At 42.1% G+C, this 18,865-nt stretch overlaps 1 protein-coding gene across 7 annotated transcripts in view; it reads left to right on the plus strand.

Annotated features, from left to right (window-relative positions):
• PPA2 (inorganic pyrophosphatase 2) overlaps window positions 1–18,865 on the plus strand; it is a 77,364-nt gene that overhangs the window by 16,037 nt on the left and 42,462 nt on the right. For all 7 annotated transcript variants that reach the window (XM_054726873.1, XM_054726850.1, XM_054726856.1 and 4 more), the window contains 3 exons: window positions 3,724–3,777; window positions 5,967–6,086; window positions 14,755–14,841. In XM_054726873.1, the coding sequence (XP_054582848.1) occupies window positions 3,724–3,777; window positions 5,967–6,086; window positions 14,755–14,841 (261 nt within the window). The remainder of the gene's footprint in view (window positions 1–3,723; window positions 3,778–5,966; window positions 6,087–14,754; window positions 14,842–18,865) is intronic.

The following is an 18,865-nucleotide window of genomic DNA, read 5'->3' on the forward strand; positions in this document are numbered from 1 at the left end:
ACGCTGCCCCTAGTGGTTAGCACATGTCATAGCGAGCGACCAAACTCCCAGTCTCCAAGTCAAACTCCCGAGTGGACACTTTGCATATTAGCCTTTTATATATATAGATTCTAACAGGAGCAAAGTGATAATCTCATTGTGGTTTTGATTTGCATTTCCTTGATGACTAGTGATATAGAGCACCTTTTCATGTACCTGTTGGCCATCTGTATGTCTGCTTTAGAAAACTGTCTATTGTTCAGTTCTTCTTGCCATTTTTAATCAGGATTTTTTGCTTTTTTTTTTTTTTTGCTGTTGAGTTGTATGAGTTTATATATTTTGGTTATTAACTCCTTATCAGATTTATGATTTGCAAATATCTTTGCCCATTCCCTAGGTTGTTTTTTTATTTTTTTGTTGTTGGTTTCCTTTGCTATGCAGAAATTTTTGTTTGTTTGTTTCTTTGTTTTAATCCTCACACTCAAGGTTATGTTTTTATAGCTTTTAGAAAGAGAGGAATGGAGAGAGAGAGAGAGAAACATTGATCAGTTGCCTCCTATACACACCGAGAGAGAGGGAGGGAGGGGGGAGAGAGAGGGAGAGAGAAAGAGAGGGAGACATTGATCAGTTGCCTCCCATACACGTCCTGAACTTGCAACCTAGGTATATTCCCCAACTGGGTATCAAACCCACAACCTTTTTGGTGTAAGGGATGATGTTCCAACCAACTGAACCACCCGGCCAGGACATCTATGCGGAAGTTTTCTAGTTTGATGTAGTCTCATTGTTTATTTTTGCTTTTGTTGCCTTTGTTTTTAGTGTGAAATCCAAAGACTATTTGATATTTTAAGTTAGTAAAAGGAAAAAGGGTGATTTCTTCCCTTATGCACATAAAATTTACTGACTGCTTTTTCATGTTACTAGTTTTCTTTCTGATTTCTACAGTAAACATAGGAGGGAAATGGAGAGAGAGAAAAGAACTGAGGGAAGGTAAATGTCCCTGGTTCGTACTCAACTTTCTGATTTAAAACGTGCCCTCCTGTATCGTTGTGGTTGATAAATTTCACAGACCATTATTGCTTTATAATTAACACTAATGTTAGGATAGCCAGAGAAACATGGGCTTTAAAAAATTACAGGTCATACACATTTTAGCTGAAGAGAAGAAAAGAGGACTGGTAATACGCTCTGAGTGATAAGGAACAAATGGTGAGGGGAGTGTGGTTTGCAGGCTGAAAATTCAAACCTCATCTATTGTTCTTTTAGCCTAATTCAAGTCTCTGTGAGTGGTTTCGGTAGATATCATTGTGTGAAACAATTGCCACTAGCTCGGTCTTCTCTGCCACCTCTGAGTATGCATCTGCATGCGTCTGTTCTCTTAGAGCCAGGCTTTCAGGGATGAATAAATTATGTGAACATCTGCCATTTATTTTTTACAGCTACTTCAGACATATTTAAACAGGTGCTGGGGTACCTCATGAAAGAGCATGGGAAATGAAACCTAACAGTGGGACTGTGTACCAGGTTGCTAGGATAGGTCTGAGACATGCTCCCAAGGAGCAGTTGTTGAGAATTCATTCTCGGCTTTGTTCTTTAGCTCATTAAGAGTATGTGGCTTTGTCATCGGTAAACTTTAGCCTTATCTAGAAAAACATAAAAGCCATCAGTACTTTGTGGCTCAATTTATACCTATATTTAATTGTGTAAATGACATTGTTTGAATTAATACCATTCATGTTTCACTAAGAAAGCCCCAGATATTGTTTATCAGCGCTTTAAACCAGAGGTTCTCAACTCTGCTGCATATTAAAATTGCTTGGACAGCTTTTGAAAATAAGCAGTGCCCTGGCTGTTCCCCCTGCCTCCTCTTAAAAAAAAAAAAAAAAAGAAAGAAAGATAATTGAGAGGTGGGGCTCTTTTCTAATTGGTTAAAGTTCTCCAGATGATTTTCCTGTGTGGTATGATTGGGAATAGGTCTGTTTAGTCACTGCTTCTCAAATGATCTGTTGAATGACCAGATTTTGTTGTTGTTATTTCTGGTCTGTTATGAACTGACTAGAGGCCCAGTGCATGAAAATTCATGCACTCGGGGCGGGGGGGGGCGGGGCGGTCCCTCAGCCCAGTCTGTGCTTTCTTGCAGTCCAGGATCCCTTAGGGGATGTCCACCTGCCGGATGTCCACATCCTTAGAGCTGCCACAGAGGCGGGAGAGGCTCCCGCCACCACCGCTGTGCTCGCAGCTGTCAGCCCACTGCGTTGAGTGTCTGCCCCCTGGTGGTCAGTGCGTGTAGGGTCAATTTGCATATTACCCTTTTATTATATAGGACTAGAGGCCTGGTACACGAAATTCGTGCACTGGGTGGGGGAAGCCCTCAGCCCAGCCTGCACCCTCTCCAGTCCGGAATATCCTTCTCACAATCCAGGACCACTGGTTCCTAACTGCTCACCTGCCTGCCTGCCTGATTGCCCCTAACTGCCCCCCCTGCCAGCCTGGTCACCCCCAACTGCCCCCCCCCCCCCGCCGGCCTGGTCACCCCCAACTGCCCCCCTGCCAGCCTGGTCGCCCCACACAGTCTGCTGTTCAGTCGTTTGGTCGGCCCTCACTAACCCCCCTGCTGGCCTGGTTGCCCCACGCAGTCTGCTATTTGGTCATTACTGTTACTGGGACGGCATCCCGGACAATTTGCATATTCCTCTATTATTAGTATAGATACTTTAAAAAAATGCCATCAAAGTGAATTACTAGAAAAGTATAATTCAGGTTTCAAATTTATATTTTTAGGTTCAGTAAACATAAAAATTACTTCATCAAATTGCTGTAAATGATTCTAACTGAACCAGTAACAATCAACTTGCAGATTAGTCCTGGTCCATGAAGACACTTGCGGTAGCACTGATTTAAACCATTGCTTTGCCAGGATAAGTTATTAGTTACTGATATCAAAATGGCATGCAATTGAACCTTAAAACTTTCTCTGTGTAACTCTAAAACTGTGGAAAATTATACCCTTACGTTCTTAGTTACTGTAGGAAATAGTTTTTACTCACCATTGACCCAGGGTCTCCTTTGTTTTAAGCACTCTGCAAAGTTCAAAAATGATAAAAAGAAGTAATGGTCCTTTTGTAAGTTTAGGAAACCAGAGATCATGAGACAGAAAAGTGCTTCTCTTTGTAAGCTTTATAACTACCTACCGATGTCCTTAATTTTACACAATGATCATAATTTGGGTTTAAATATTGTTTTATATTTTTCAAAATATTTTACTTTATAATTTTCTGTGTATTTTCATTTAAATTATATGATTGGTCTTCATACCAGCCTTATGTGGTGAGTAGGACAATGATTATCACATGTACTTTACAGATTGGGGAACTGAGACATTCAGCTTACATGGTGTACCTTGTCTCTATTTTAGTTTGAAAATAAAAATTAAAATAAGTTTCCTGACTTCATTCTGGTTCTGTCACTATACTGCTAAGGTATCTCCAGAAATGTAGCAACTCCTAACATTGTGCAGTACTAGTCAAGTGACATGATGGCTTAAATTCTGCTGTGTTTTAGACAACTTCTCTAATTGTTTAGAGGAAATTTAAGACGTAGACAGACATATGATGCAGACTCTCAACATTTTTTTTTTGTGGGCGGCGGGGGGGGGCGGGACTAAAACATTCTCCTATGGGAGATAAGTGAAAAAATAAAGGGTAGGTTAAAAAATTAAATTTTCTCTCTTTTTTTTAACTGCAGAATTTGTTTAATATGGTTGTCGAAGTACCTCGGTGGACAAATGCTAAAATGGAGGTATGGATATATTCTATTACTATCAAATGAATATGATAATCATGATACAAAAACTTTATTTCAAGTTGTTTGCCATAATATTTTGAATTTAGGATGGTTGACAAACTTGTTTGTAATAATTGAAGACATTCTTGTGAAATTACTTGGAATTTAATTTCAAAAAGCAAACTATTAGTCAGCTGAATCTATACTTTAAAGAGAATGTTTTCCGTTTTAGCCTCTCTAGTTGTTATATACATACTAGAGGCCCAGTGCATGAAATTCGTGCATGGGGGTGTGTGTGTCCCTCAGCCCAGCCTGCACCCTCTCCAATCTGGGACCCCTCTTAAAATCCAGGACTGCTGGCTCCCAACCGCTCACCTGCCTGCCTGCCTGCCTGATTGCCCCTAACTGCTTCTGCCTGCCAGCCTGATCACCCCCTAACCAGTCCCCTGCCAGCCTGATCGACACCTAACTGCTCCCCTGCCGGCCCGATTGCCCCTAACTGCCTTCCCCTGCAGACCTGGTCCCCCCTTACTGCCCTCCCCTACCAGCCTGGTCCTCCCAATTGCCCTCCCCTACAGGCCTGGTCCCCCCTAACTGCCCTCTCCTGCAGGCATAGTCCCCTCCAACTGCCCTCCCCTTCAGGCCTGGTCGCTCCCAACTGCCGTCCCCTGCCGGCCATCTTGTGGCGGCCATCTTTGACCACATGGGGGTGGCCATTTTGTGTGTTGGAGTGACAGTCAATTTGCATATTACCTCTTTATTATATAGGATTTAATTTTCCTTGACTCTTCTCTGTCTTTGAAAATGACATATTTTTAACGTTTACTTAAATAGATTCTGGGATGCATTTTGTTCATAGACGCCACTGAAACTTACATGTTTGGGGCTTATGGCAATTTCAGTTTTTAAGGACTTAATTCTTCTTTAGATTTTGTGCTACCAGGAATGAAAGCATTTTCCCTGGCCAACTCTTAACTTATGAGCACCCTATAAGAGCATCTGCTGTTCCCCTGGGTAGCTTTAAAAAAATATCTTCCCATGAGACATGAACCTATCAAGAACTTACCTCTTGCTTTTCAGAATTGTATTACTTCATCTTCAGTTAGATAACAATCCTTATAATTCTGAGTGAAATTTAATTTATGCCACTTAGTATGGTTAGTTATTTAAGCCTTCTACGACTTTGGATTTGATGGCAGGTATGATTTCAAGTATTTAAATTAATGATTGTTATGCACATGTATAATTTTCAGAATTTCTATTTGGAGAATTGTCAGTAATTTTACTAGGTACTGGTAGTATTTTATTTTAAATTTTTTTGCTAATATTTTATTTTGTTGTCAATCCTCACCTGAGGATATTTTTCCCATTGGTTTTTAGAGAATGGAAGAGAGGGAGGAAAGGGGAGAGAGAGAGAGAGCAAAACATCCATGTGAGAGAGACACATCGATTGGTTGCCTCATGCACAAACCCTGTCCGGGGCTGGGTATCAAACCTGGAACCCAGGTATGTGCCCTTGACTGAGGTGCAAGAGCTGACACTCTAACCACTGAACCATTCTGGTCAGGGCTTAGCTAATATTTTAATAGAAAAAAGTTGGTCTTGTTTCAACTATACTGTTTCATCATTCTGGCTACTCTCTACCTTAGGATATAGGACGAAGACTCTGTGAGATTCTACCTAATTTAAGCAGTGTTTGTTTATTCAAACATGGCTTCAGTTATTGTTTACTTTATAAGATAGGTTTTTGTGAGTGTGTGTGTGTGTGTGTTTGTGTTTGTGTATGTGTGTTTTGCATGGCAATTTGGATATGTCTGATAGAAAGGTAACTTGGAAATGAAATCACTTGGTGAAAATCTTTGAGTTAACTTTATTATAAGATTGATGGTAAAAAGCCTGAGATCAGTAACAAAAAGCAAGTTGATTAATTTTTATCCTCTTGCTATTTCAATCATTTGTGTTAGAAATAATGAGTGCCTAAACAATAGAGTGCCTAAGTATATATAATCTGATATTTCCTTTCTAGATGGTTTTTCTTACTAAATTAGAAATAAGAGCTAGCTTAATTTATTTTAAAGTATCTTTGATCAGTAAATTGGAATATGAGTATTTAGTCTTATTATAGCAGATCTTAAAAATATTACTTAAAGATAGGATTAATCATTTCTCATCCTCCTACCCCCTTTTGTCCATGATCTGCTTAGATTGCCACGCAGGAGCCATTGAATCCCATTAAACAAGACGTAAAGGATGGCAAGCTACGCTATGTGGCGAATATTTTTCCTCACAAGGGTTATATATGGAATTATGGTGCCCTCCCTCAGGTAACATTTTTGTTATAATGCTAAAACTTTTCTGTCTTCTGAAAAAATTGCCTTGTAAATCCTGTGAGCTACTTGAATTTAAATTGATTCTGAGGACATGTCAGTTTGAGAGATTTGTAAATTTAAAAATTTTTAATATGGAGTTTTATTGTATCAATAAATTTTTTTTCAAACTTTATATCTGTGCTCTAGCTCTTGGAGTTAGGCTTATAGAGCACTCACATTTGGCATTTTGAACACTTTTTTTTTTCTGGGCTTGACTGTTAAGATTCAGTGAAAAATATTTTCTCTGCTTTATCTGTTATCACTTTTTTAATATGACAAACAATGCTTTTATATATTCACATGGTAGCATGAATTTTATTTTTTAAACTTTAACAGATAATTTTTAAGTAATTAACTTTTTTCAGAACTAATGGTGAATTGAGTTAGATGACTTAATTATTCATTATTATGAATTTATAACTGTTCAGTGGAAAGCAGTGAAATCAAGGCTAAAAAATGGGAAAGCAGCTTTCCTATTAGAGAATGACACTGTTTGTTTTTCCTTCTTATCCTTTTTTGTTTTCTTCTTCTGTTTCTCACTTCTGGGAAGTGGTAACTTTTCTAGATGATTTAGTGAATAAAATTCAGAATATGCAGAATCAAAAGGCTGAGTTTTGGCGACATAGAGAGGTATCAGCCTTTATGTTTATAAAAGCCATTAGAGCATTCATCTATCTGGATGTTCATTTTGTATTTTCATTTTTTAAATTAATTTTAACATTTTGCATGAAGTTCCAAAATTCTTTTGGGGAAATTTCTGAGGAAAGGGGTCTTGCTTTATCCAACTCAGAAACACAGCTGTCCATGTAGAATAAACATTCACAGGAAAAGAAAAAAGAAAATTGTTTTCTAAAGGGTCAGGCTGCCTTTGATGCAGTTAGACCACCCACGTGGAAAGGCTCTTTGTTAAATAGGCACTTTTAAAACGACCTGCTCAGAATGAGAATGTCTGTTGAAACCATGAAGATAGCTTTTGTGCATACCAGGTGCCTAAATAGATATTTTGTTTAACCAGGTGAGAGGATTAAAAAAAATAATAATAATTGTTAAGCTTAGGGGATACTTTCTGCATAACAAGTGACCAAAGAATATGGGTTTTGGGATCAGATGTGCCATTTATTAGTAATGTAACCTTGGGCAAGTAATGTCTTTCTTTGATCACTTTCTTCATCTATAAATTAGAGATGATAAAGTACCTACTGCAAATGGTTGTGTTGAGGTTTAATGAGTTATTGCAGATTCATCTTAGAATAGTGCCTAATGGGTAGTAATCACATTATTACTACTGTTACTTTTATTATTATACTAGAGGCCTGGTGCACGAAATTGGTGCATGGGGGTGGGCGCAGGTCCCTCAGCCCTACCTGTACCCTCTCCAATGCAGGAGCCCTCGGGGGATGTCCAACTACCAGTTTAGGCCCAATCCCTCTCGCAATCTGGGACCTCTGGCTCCTAACCGCTCACCTGCCTGCCTGCCCTAACCACTCTGCCTGTGGGCCTGATCCCCCTAACTGCCCTCCCCTGCCGACCTGGTCACCCCTATTAACTATTTTTTTAAATATTATCCCCTTCACACACAATTGTATTTGACTTCCTTATTGGCTTCTCCCTCTCACACAATTTTTCTCTCTCCTTTATGTAACACTTTATCCTACTGACTAATCATTTATAAACTTTTCTTTCCTCTTTATTTCCTACTTCTGTTCCATCATCCTTCTTCCCATCTTTCTCCTACCCTCCCTCCCTCCCCACATTCCTTCTTTCCTTTATCTTTCCCCTGCCCTCCCTCCCCTTTTTCTTCCTTCCCACCTTAATTTTTTTCTTCACTTCCTCCCTCAGACCTGCTTTGCTCCCTCCCCCATTTCTTCCTTCTTCCCATTCTCCTTTTAAGCTCTACTGGCTCCCCTTTAAAACTTTTCTTCCCTCCCTCTTTCTCTCTCATCCCACCTTTCCCATACATTCTTCTCTACTTACTTCCACTGTTTTAATATCTATCTATCTATCTGTCTAATTATTCACTATCATTTATCTTTTCTGACTCCTACTTTTAAAATCTGTCCCCAGTACACAACTATGCTTGATTTTCATTATAGCTCCCAAGTTCACTCATACATCCTCTTTCCTTCTTTAACTCTTACTGACTCCTTTATAAAGTTCTTTCCTCCCTCCTTCCCTTCTTCCCCATCCTCCCCCCTCCTCCCTCTCTCTTTTACTCTTTTTACAGGCTAATTAAAAATTCTATGCTTTTAGTCCTTAGTACTGACTGCTTTCCTCTCTGGGACCTGTAGCCACCTCTGTCTGGGCACTTGGGCCCCTCTCTCACTGGCTTTGAGGGGCCAAGCGATGACACAGCTGTGTCTTGCCTACCGTGGCCCACGCCTCCCCCCTCCAAGTTGGGGGAGGGTCCAGCCGGCCAGGCCGGTGTCCATCGCGGGGATCACTATGTTACATGCGTACGCATGTGCATTCATACGCGTGCAAGGCTTTTCTCCTGTTGAGTGTTGAAGTGGGAGGCCTGCTCCCACGCCTCAAGTGGCTCTCCATCCGCTTCCCCCCTGGAATTTGCAGGCGACGGGCGTGCTTGCGCAGGCACAGTTGGGCTCGGCTTGTCCTGGGGGCAGGGGGCTTTCCGTCCAGGATGCGAGCCCCCGTCTGGGTCTGACCGGGCAGATGAATGAATGGACGGCTGGAGAAAGCCGCGGCGGCTTCCCTGTGGTGTGAGGGTCGCCTGTGCACTCTCTGTTGTCGCGCCCAGGCCCTTCCTTCGTGGTGTTGGGTCCACACCCTCTCGATTTGTGTGCGCGACCCCTCCTGCGGGTCACCGCTGATGTGCTCACCTCCTGGCTGGTGTCTGCCGACCGTGCCCCCAGAACTGGCCTTCTGCCATGCGGATGTCACCCCTCGGCTCCCCCCACCTTGCGGGGGGAGGGTTGGTGGCGTCCCTGGGCATAGTGCTCTCGGACCCGGCGCGGTATCGTGGGGGTGTTTGTTGCATGAATGCACCCGGGAGAAAAAGAGGACTCTGGCGCTGGGGGCAGGGAAGCGAGCCTCATGCAAGTCCCCCTGCTGCATGTGCACCTGCTGGTCTGTCAATATGCAAATTGGTCATTACTGGGACACTGTAACGGTCAGTTAGCATATTACCTCTTTATATGTATAGACTAGAGGCCCAGTGCACGAAATTCGTGCACTGGGGGGGGGGGATGTCCCTCAGCCCAGCCTGTACCCTCTCCAATATGGGACCCCTCAAGGGATGTCCGACTGCCTGTTTAGGCCCGATCCCTGTGGCCTTCTGCCATGTGGGTGTCACCCCCTCGGCTCCCCCCACCTCGGGTAGTCGGACATCCCTCTCACAATCCAGGACTGCTGGCAACCAACTGCTCGCCTGCCTGCCTTCCTGATTGCCCTTAACTGCTTCTGCCTGCCAGCCTGATCACCCCCTAACCACTCCCCTGCCAGCCTGATTGATGCCTACCTGCTTCCCTGCCAGCCTGTTTGCCCCTAACTGCCCTCCACTGCAAACCTGGTCACCCCTAACTGCCCTCCCTTGCAGGCCTGGTCCCCCCCCAACTCCTCTCCCCTGCAGGCCTGGGTCCCTCCCAACTGCCCTTCTCTGCAGGCCTGGTTGCCCCCAACTTCCCTCCTCTGCTGGCTTGGTCACCCCTAACTGCCCTCCCCTGCAGGCTTGATCGCCCCCAGCTGCCCTCCCTTGCAGACCTGGTCCCTCCCAACTGCCCTCCCCTGCTGGCCTGATTGCCCACAACTGCCCTCCCTTGCAGGCCTGGCCCCTCCCAACTGCCCTCCCCTGCTGGCCATCTTGTGGTGGCCATCTTGTGTCCACATGGGGGCAGGATCTTTGACCACATGGGGGCAGCCATCTTGTGTGTTGGAGTGATGGTCAATCTGCATATTACTCTTTTATTAGATAGGATAGAGGCCTGGTGCACGGGTGGGGGCCGGCTGGTTTGCCCTGAAGGGTGTCCCAGATCAGGCTCGGGGTTCCCTTGGGGCGTGGGGCGGCCTGGGCGAGGGGCCTGTGGTGGTTTGCAGGTGGCCACGCCCCCTGGCGACCCAAGTGGAGGCCCTGGTATCTGGGATATATTTATCTTCTACAATTGAAACTTAGTAGCCTGGAGCGGAATCAAGCCTTCTGCTTGCTCTGTGGCAGCAGCCATTTCTGTTGGGTTTTATTTACCTTCTATAATTGAAACTTTATAGCCTTAAGCAGAGGCCTGGGCCGGCCAGGGTGTGCGGAAAGCTTGGTTTCCTTCATCGCCGGGGGCAACCCTAGCCTCCTGCTCTTTCCAGCTCCGTGGCTGCCGCCATTTCTGTTTGGATTTATGTATCTTCTACCATTTAAACTTTGTAGCCTTAAGTGGAGGCCAAGGCCGGCAAGGGCAGGCGGAAAGCTTGGCTTCCTCCATTGCCGGGGAAACCCAAGCCTCCCTCCTGCTCTCTGTGGCCGTAGCCATCTTGGTTGGGTTTATTTGCATATTTGCTCCTGATTGGCTGGTGGGCGTTGCTTGTGGGTATAGCGGAGTGAGGGTTAATTTGCATATTACTCTTTTATTAGATAGGATGGTCTTTTCTCTAAAGGGATTTATAGTCTCATGGGGGTGATTGACAGCTAAACCAGTGGTTACAGTGAAGTATAGTAGGTGCTACGATCTCATCTATCATTTCTAAGCTTCTGTAGTTTACTTAAAGTCCTGATGAATTTTTGTACTTCTCTGAATGTGTTTGAAGTCTCAAGATGCTCTTATTTGCTATTATATTAGTCTGTTAGGTACAGTGGTTCCTATTTAAGTACAACAGAATTGGGCTGCACCAGTCTCTGAATGCACCCTGTCTTCACTGTTGCCTACCAAAATTTCACGCTCCACCAGCATCCAAAATAGCATTTTTAAAAACATAAATTTGTTAATGTTTTATTTATATGAGAACCTTTTAATGGTTTCCTATTTTTCAAAGGATATACAAGAACATTCTTAACATGGCCCCCCAACCCTGCATAATTTGGCCCCTGCTTCTCGAGCCTCACTTTGCAACACTTGTCCTTCCTCACTTCCAGTCCATCGCCATCTTCTTCAGTGTTCCTCATTTCCCTTGCCATTTCCACAGCAGGCCTTCACAGAGCTGCTCATTCATTCAGGACATAGTTTTTGAGTGTCTGATGTTTGCCAGGCCATGTTCTAAGTATTGGAGGTAAAGTAGTGATAAAAGTGAAGCAGATTCTCTGAGCCTTTTATCCTGGGCAGAAACAGACAAAAAACTAATATTAAAATATATAATATATCAGATGGTGGTGTGCTGGAGAAAAATAAAGTAGGGCTAGGGTGTGTTGGAATTGTTGATGTATAGGCAGGGAGAAGGCGCAGTGAGGTGTTATTTGAGTGAGGACCTAAAGGAGGTGAGGGAACAGGTAGTATGGCTGTCTAGAAGAATTCAGTAAGAAATGGCAAGTATAAAGGCCCTGGGAGGAAGTAGGCCTCATTTGTTTGAGAAACCGAAAGGAGGCTACTGTGGCTAGGGTGGAAGTGAGGAAAAGGAAATAGACCTTATTTTCTCTGCCCTTTTTTAAAATTACTGGTGCTTTTATTTTATATTGAGGTAGGATTGGTTAATAACATTATAAAAGTTTAGGTGTACAGCTTTAAAATTAGATATTTGTATGTACTATAGTGTGGTCACTGCCAAAAGTCTAGTTTCCGTCTGTTACCATTCATTTGACCCCGCATACCCATTTCACCCTCCTTCCATCTCTCTTCCCATCTGGTAACTACAAGGAGATACCACCTCACACCTGTTAGAATGGCTATTATCAAGAAAGGACTAATAACAAATGCTGGAGAGGGTGGGTGTGGAGAAAGGGGAACCCTTGTACACTGTTGGTGCAGCCACTATGGAAATCACTGTGGAGGTTCCTCAAAAAAATTGAGACTAGAACTACCCTATGATCCAGTCAGTCCTCTTCTGAGTAATTATCCAAAAAATATGAAAATACTAATTCGAAGAGATACATGCACTCCTATGTTCATTGCAGCATTATTTATGGCAGCCAAGATATGGAAGCAGTCTAAGTGTTCATTGAGGTATGAATGTATTAAAAAGTGGGGTGTGTGTGTGTGTGTGTGTGTGTGTGTGTGTATAACAATTAAAAAATACTTAGTCATAAAAAATGAAATGTGATCATTTGCGACAATATCTTGAAGGCACTATGCTAAGTGAAATACCTCAGACAAAAAAGGATAAAACTATGATTTCACTCATGTGAATTATAACACAAGAAATAAATAAATAAATGAACAAACAAAACTAAAACAAACTGCCATTTTTAACCAGAGATTTTTACTATCTTTTTAAACTCAAACTGATCTTGTAGTGTGTGTGTGTGTGTGAATGTGTGTGTTAGTCTTCAGCAAAAGAATATACTACAGATTGCATAGAAGTTATTTACCAAAAACAGCCCCCCAAAAATAAATTAATGTTTATAAAAAGTGGAAATTAGGTCAGTTTTTTTATGGGAAGGATAAATAGCTTCCTTGTACATATTAAGACAGAATGAGCCTGTTAATATGGAAGCCAACCCCTGGTCCCATTTACATTTTTTTTTAAAATATATGTTTTTATTGATATGAGAGAGAGAGAGAGAGAGACAGAGAGAGACAAACATCAATGTGAGAGAAACATTGATTGGTTGCCTCCTGTACGTACCCTGACTGGGGATTGAACCTGCAACCCGCAATGTGCCCTGGTTGGGAATCAAACCGGTAATCTTTCAGTGCATGGGATGATGTTCAATCAACTAAGCCACACTGGCCAAGGCTCCACTTGCATTTTTGGTCTCATCTCCAACTTTCCTTTATCCTTCTCCTCCTGCTCTATCACTGCCACAGTGATCATCTCACAATCCTCTGGTACCTCAGGCATGCTCCTGCCTCAGGCCTGCACATTCACTCTTTCCCAGATGTGCACATGACCTCCCCCTTACATGATTGCTCAGGAGCAATCTTCCTGATGTCTGCCCTGTGCATCCTTTACAGTTTTAACTCTGCCTCCTGTACTCTCATTCATCTTCCATGCTTTATTTCTTTCCCTTTTCCACAACACCTACCAACATCTAATATGCTATGTAATTTAGTTATTTGTGTTTATTGTTAATTCTTCCAGCTAGAATGCAGACTTTATGAAGGATTCTATCTGTTTTGTTCACTGATGTCTCCCAACTGCCCAGCTTAGTGCTGAGAGCAGAGTAGGCACTCAATAAATATTTGTGGGATGAACAAATTAATAAATGCATTGTGTGAGTTGCATTTGTTTCGTAGATATGTGTGGGTTTTTGCTCTTAGGGTTTGTCTTGTAACAGCACGATTTTGTTCAAGCAGTTACCAAGCCAACCGTGCTTGCAAGAACATTTAAGCAGCAGAACACTGTGTAAGTAGCAGTCTCTCCACTTAGCTTGTGATTCATCAAAGTGCCATCATTATTTCTGACCTTCAGCTGTCTAGACTGTTTCACCTTAGTACCTTCTCCCACACTAGCAACTTCCTCAGACCTGAGTTTGGCCTGGACAAAAGTCATCTTTGTCTTCCCACGATCTTTCTGAGTGAATACTTAGAGGACCCATCTGGATGATGTTCAAGGACTAGAATCACTAAATTCAAGATTTCTTCAGTCTTAATATATGATTGTTGTGTTTATTATTTTGACCTTTTTTATAAATTTGGTTCCTTGTCCCCAAGTATCATTTAGTACCACTTAGTAGCTTTGTAACCTGGGACCAGTGACCACATCGCTCCCGGTCTGTTTGTTCACCTCTGTCATCCTACCACCTACCCCACAAGGTGATTGCAAATTTTGAATGAGATGGTCAAAGCCAAGTGCTTAGCCCCATATTGAGTTCTCAGTCATATTGTCTCGATGATGACACTGTTGGCTACTGATGTTAGCTGCCAATAGTGACACTGCTGGTAGAGGCTCTTGCTCCAAATTAAAGCTGGTAAAGAACAGGTAGTAACTGAGGAGATCCTACTTCCTTGGACTTGTTGACAAGAATCCTGCTTAATCAGGAAGGAGTTTTCAAGAAGCACCTACATGTACAGCTCAGTACAGGGCAGTGATGTTTTAAAGAGACCTAAGGACCAGAGCACGGTGATTACAAACATATTGGCTAATATTCATAGATTGTTTTCAAACACAGAAAGGCAGGCCCAGTGCTGGTTCCTTGTCAGGAGCAGTGAGCAGTGGAAGCAGCGGTGCGGGCAGTCGGTGGGAACAGGGCATAGACAGTGGGAACATCCGAGCTGAAACTCAAAACGTGAACATGGATTTAGACACTGACAAAACTTGGAAGAAGATTATGTTTGGAAATACCACCCACTTTCAGATGTGATTATACAAACAAATGAAAGACCAAGGGGAGGAAATACTATAAATAGGATTTAAGTATTATTGTGCTTGAGGATGTACTGGCATGTTGGCATCGAGCCTATGTAATTTCTGAGAATTTTCCTTTGGACTGTGGCTATCTATAAACCGTCATGACCATGTGGAAAGGTTAAAATACATTATAGTGAGTATTAACCTATATTTCTTCTTCTCTCCCCTCCCCCCTTTCTTTTAGACTTGGGAAGATCCCCACAGAAACGATAAGAGCACAGACTGCTGTGGAGATGATGATCCTATTGATGTTTGTGAAATCGGCTCAAAGGTTCGTTGTACAGACTGTGTTATTCTAACACGGTCTAGTTTATTCATGCCATAAAATGTCAGTTCTCTGTAGAAGCCACCAGTTCTTCAGAGTTCTAGCCCATCGATCCCTCTGGTATCAGTACCCTTTTGTGTCTTTAATTCCTTCTCTTAACAGGGATTGGTAAACTATAGCCCCCTGGCGGGTCAGGTCTAGCCCACCACCTGTTTTTATAAATTACACAGCTACACCCCTTCATTTACGCAGTGCCTGAGGAATGGTAGCAGAGACCACATAACCTGCAGAGTCTAAAGTATTTACTGCCTGAGCTTTTACAGAAACATTTTGCCAAGTCCTTTCTTCGGCTTCCTTGCCCATTATCCGAGCTGAAACTCAAAACATGAACATGGATTTAGACACTGGAAAATTCAAAACGAATGAAAGCCACGGGCACTCTTGTGTGTGTGCCTACTTCCAGGTTGCCAAGTCCTAGGGAAAGCAAGACCTACAGTGTCAAGGTTGCTGCTACCCATAGAATTCTGGGAGTCCTTGGTCAAATCATTTTTCTATTTTCTACTGCAGTTATTTGCTAATAATTGTTATTTACTATAGACATTCAGCTCCTTGCATTTTGTTCTCATTCCCAGCACAATGTCTTGTCTTTAATCTTGTTGAGCTCAGAGAAACCAACAGATGAGAATTCCCTCACCTTTCCCCCGTAGACTGCCCAACCACCTGTGCCTGCAAACACTTCTCCCTTTCGTCTGGGCCTGGGAGAGTCGCCTTTTCTTGTCCAAGACCAGTGCTTTCCTTTTTGCCTCTGAGTGACAGTATTTTTCTATCTTTATTTTGTCCTGTATTTATAACTTATCTTTTCTGTTGTCTTCCTTCAGTATGTCTCCTGTCTTCCTTCCCTTCGCACGAAGGCTTGTAAAAAGTTTCCCACTTAATCTTCAACCTATTTCAGAATTGTTTTCATCCTGCCATTATTTCAATGAAACTGCTCTCACTAAGGTCCCTGGTAATTTTTTTAGCCAAATCCAAGAGGCCTATTTCATGTTGACGTAAGAAATGTCCAAACTTATACGAATTTTGAGTTTATTTGAGCCAAACTGATGACAATGGATTGAGAAAATGCTCCAGGGAATGGCAGTTTTAAACCTGTTTTATACATTACAATCAAAAGAGATGTGAAGGAGTGACATGAAATTCATTGATGATAGATAGATTAGGGAAGCAGGAGAAAGCACAGCTAGGGGCCGGGGTGGATCTCCCGGATTGGATAGAAAGTAAAAGGGATAGACACACACTCCTTTTATATTGGTGGGTCTGGGATAAGTTAATAGTCAACAATTAACATGATAATAACAATGAGCAGTTCTGTGGTCTGTGCCCTGAAGGGTCTGGAAAAAAGAAATGACTCTGACATTCCAAAGGTTTGCTGTGGCAGATGCAAAAAGACAATGGACCAGCTCAGTTAAGGTAAAGATTGGCCTTTGTCAAGGAAGATACCAGCCTAGGACAAGGGACTACGCACCAAGACTTGATTTTTCGTAGGAAGCTTTCATTTCAGACCATCCTGTGGGGTTACTTTTGGTCTCCGAGTTTGTCAGGCCTGCCCTGCGGGCCTCCCCTGAGCTTGTCAGTTTTAATGTGTCGCCCCTTCTTCGTCCACGTGTCTAACTTGTTACTGTTAACCTTGTCTTTCTTCCTGAGACAGTCCCTTCACTTTACTTTGATTGTGTCATAATCGCTTGGATAGTCTCTAATTCTGGTTCCTTATTGGTTTCTTTTGCAAGCTCCTTTTCTTCTGCCTGTTCCTTAGGATTGGTGAGCTTGAGGGTTGTGCCCCTGTCCCAACTAAGAACTCCCTTGGCGATCCCATCCCAAGCACTCCTAGTTTTGCTCTCAAATTAGTATCTCCAGCTCAGACCTGTATAGTCAGCTTCCCGCTTCTGCCCTTGGATGTCTCCCATCCATCTCAAACTCACTGTGTCCAAAACAGTTCATTCTTCCCTGCTGTCCTGTAACTCCTCAGTATTTTCAGTCCCCCAAATTGAGGAGTCATCTTGATCATTCTTTGCTTTTCTTCATCTGTTAATCATGAAATATAGATTCTGTATTCCAAATAGCCTTTAAACTACTTCTTTTTATTCTCACTGCAGCTAGCTTTGTCAAGTCCCCTATTTTTTCTCACTTAATTATTCCTGCTACTGACCAGTTTCCTCTCTGAGCCTTCTTTTCCTACCATCATTTATTCCAGACGCCTCCTGCCTTGCTCTTTTTAGCACCTGGCTTCCTCTCCTGGCATTCCCCGTTTGCAGGCCACCCTCTGGCTGCACCCATCTCTCACTTCCTGTAGTGCATCTGCTCTCCCTGACAGCCAGGCCTTCGCACACGATATTCCCTCTGTAGAATGGAACCTCCTTCCTTCTTCACTTTGTTACTTCCCCCCTTGTTCTTTTTTTCACCTCCCCTGCTCATCCTTCAGATCTCAGCTAAAATATCGCTTCCTCTTGGAAGCCTTCCTTTATTGCCCTCTGCCCCCCAACTAAAATACTTGGTCTTTGTTACGTGCTCCCTTAGTGCTAACTATGGTCTGTTCCTTTAATTGCCTCCTCTATGAGGTGAGAGCTAGCTCTGTGAGGATGGGACTCAGCATTGCAGTGCCTGGCAGGTAGCATATGCCTGGCAGGTAGAAATACCACACTGAACTATTACTTGAATCTTAGTCTAGTTAAGATTAAATTAGTTATCTCTGGTAACGCCTATTGGCAATTTTAGGCTTCTAGATTATTGTTTAGGAAACAGTATCCTCTGATTTTTTTTTCACTTTATTTACCATTCTTATTTTGTTTCTCTTGTTTCCTTTTTCTTCTTCCTCATTCTCCCTTTGTATTCCTCCTCTTTTTCATCATCCTCTTAGATTGCTCTTTCTTCTTTTGCTTCTTCTTCTTCTGTTCTTCCATTTCTTTTTCTCTTCTTCTCCACATCCTCTCTGCCCCCCTTATTTTTCTTCTCTCTGTCTTACTCCTTTCTTGCAGGAGAGATTTCCATCCAACTTGTATTTCTGGTTTTATACACAGATAGGGACAAAGGGGCTAGAGTTCCTGTGTGTGTGTGTGTGTGTGTGTGTGTGTGTGTGTGTGTGTGTGTGTGTGTAGTTTCTGTATTTCTCCAGCAGAACTATAGCAGAGAGTTAGCTTTCTTTAAAATGTAAGCTATAGTTTAGGAATTTATCTTTCAGACATTTTCTCCCCAGAGGAGTAATAAAGTGTGTCTAAAATTAATAGATTTGAAGGAAGGAAGAATGTAAATATTTTAATGAGTACTTCCTATGTTTCAGACCCTATGCTATGTAAGTTAGTCACTTTCACATGTACTATTTCCTGATAAGTGAAAGTTACTAAATTAAATAACATTACACTGATGGAACATTTTATGTATTAGAAAACTCTTATTCTGAGGGCATAATCCCTGGGGCCATTCAGTTCATAGCAAGTGCGAATTATTATGTTAATTTAAATTATTATGCAGATATTAAGTGGGTGTTTAAAGGTGAAGCAGAAGTATCTTATTTTCACTTAAAATTTTTAAATTTTATGTAAAAATGTGTAAATGAGCATGCAATTATTGAGATTAGTAACTGAGAGAACTCATGAAAATGATTTGACTTAGTAACAGTAATTTGTTATTGACAAAACAAAGGAATCACTTAAAGAAAACTTGATATAGAGGTTTTTTTAATAAACCTGCCAAAGTCACTAAATATGCAGAATAAAATTAAAGGTTTCAAATATACATAAGTGGTTTTTAATAAGGCATATGTAATTAATCTTGAAAGCATACTTTTATATTTTACATAGAAAGCTTAGTATATATAGATGTTTGATACATCATTACTGAAAAACATATTGACTCGTTATTTTTTGTGGAAATGTAGTATTGATTATAAATGGTCAAGTGAATTTATATTCTGGTTTAATGTTGACATTTGGGTGATAATTCTATTATAGGGGACTGTCCTACAGCATCCCTGGCCTCT

This window comes from Eptesicus fuscus, chromosome 2, assembly GCF_027574615.1.
Source record: "Eptesicus fuscus isolate TK198812 chromosome 2, DD_ASM_mEF_20220401, whole genome shotgun sequence".
Taxonomy (NCBI): domain Eukaryota; kingdom Metazoa; phylum Chordata; class Mammalia; order Chiroptera; family Vespertilionidae; genus Eptesicus; species Eptesicus fuscus.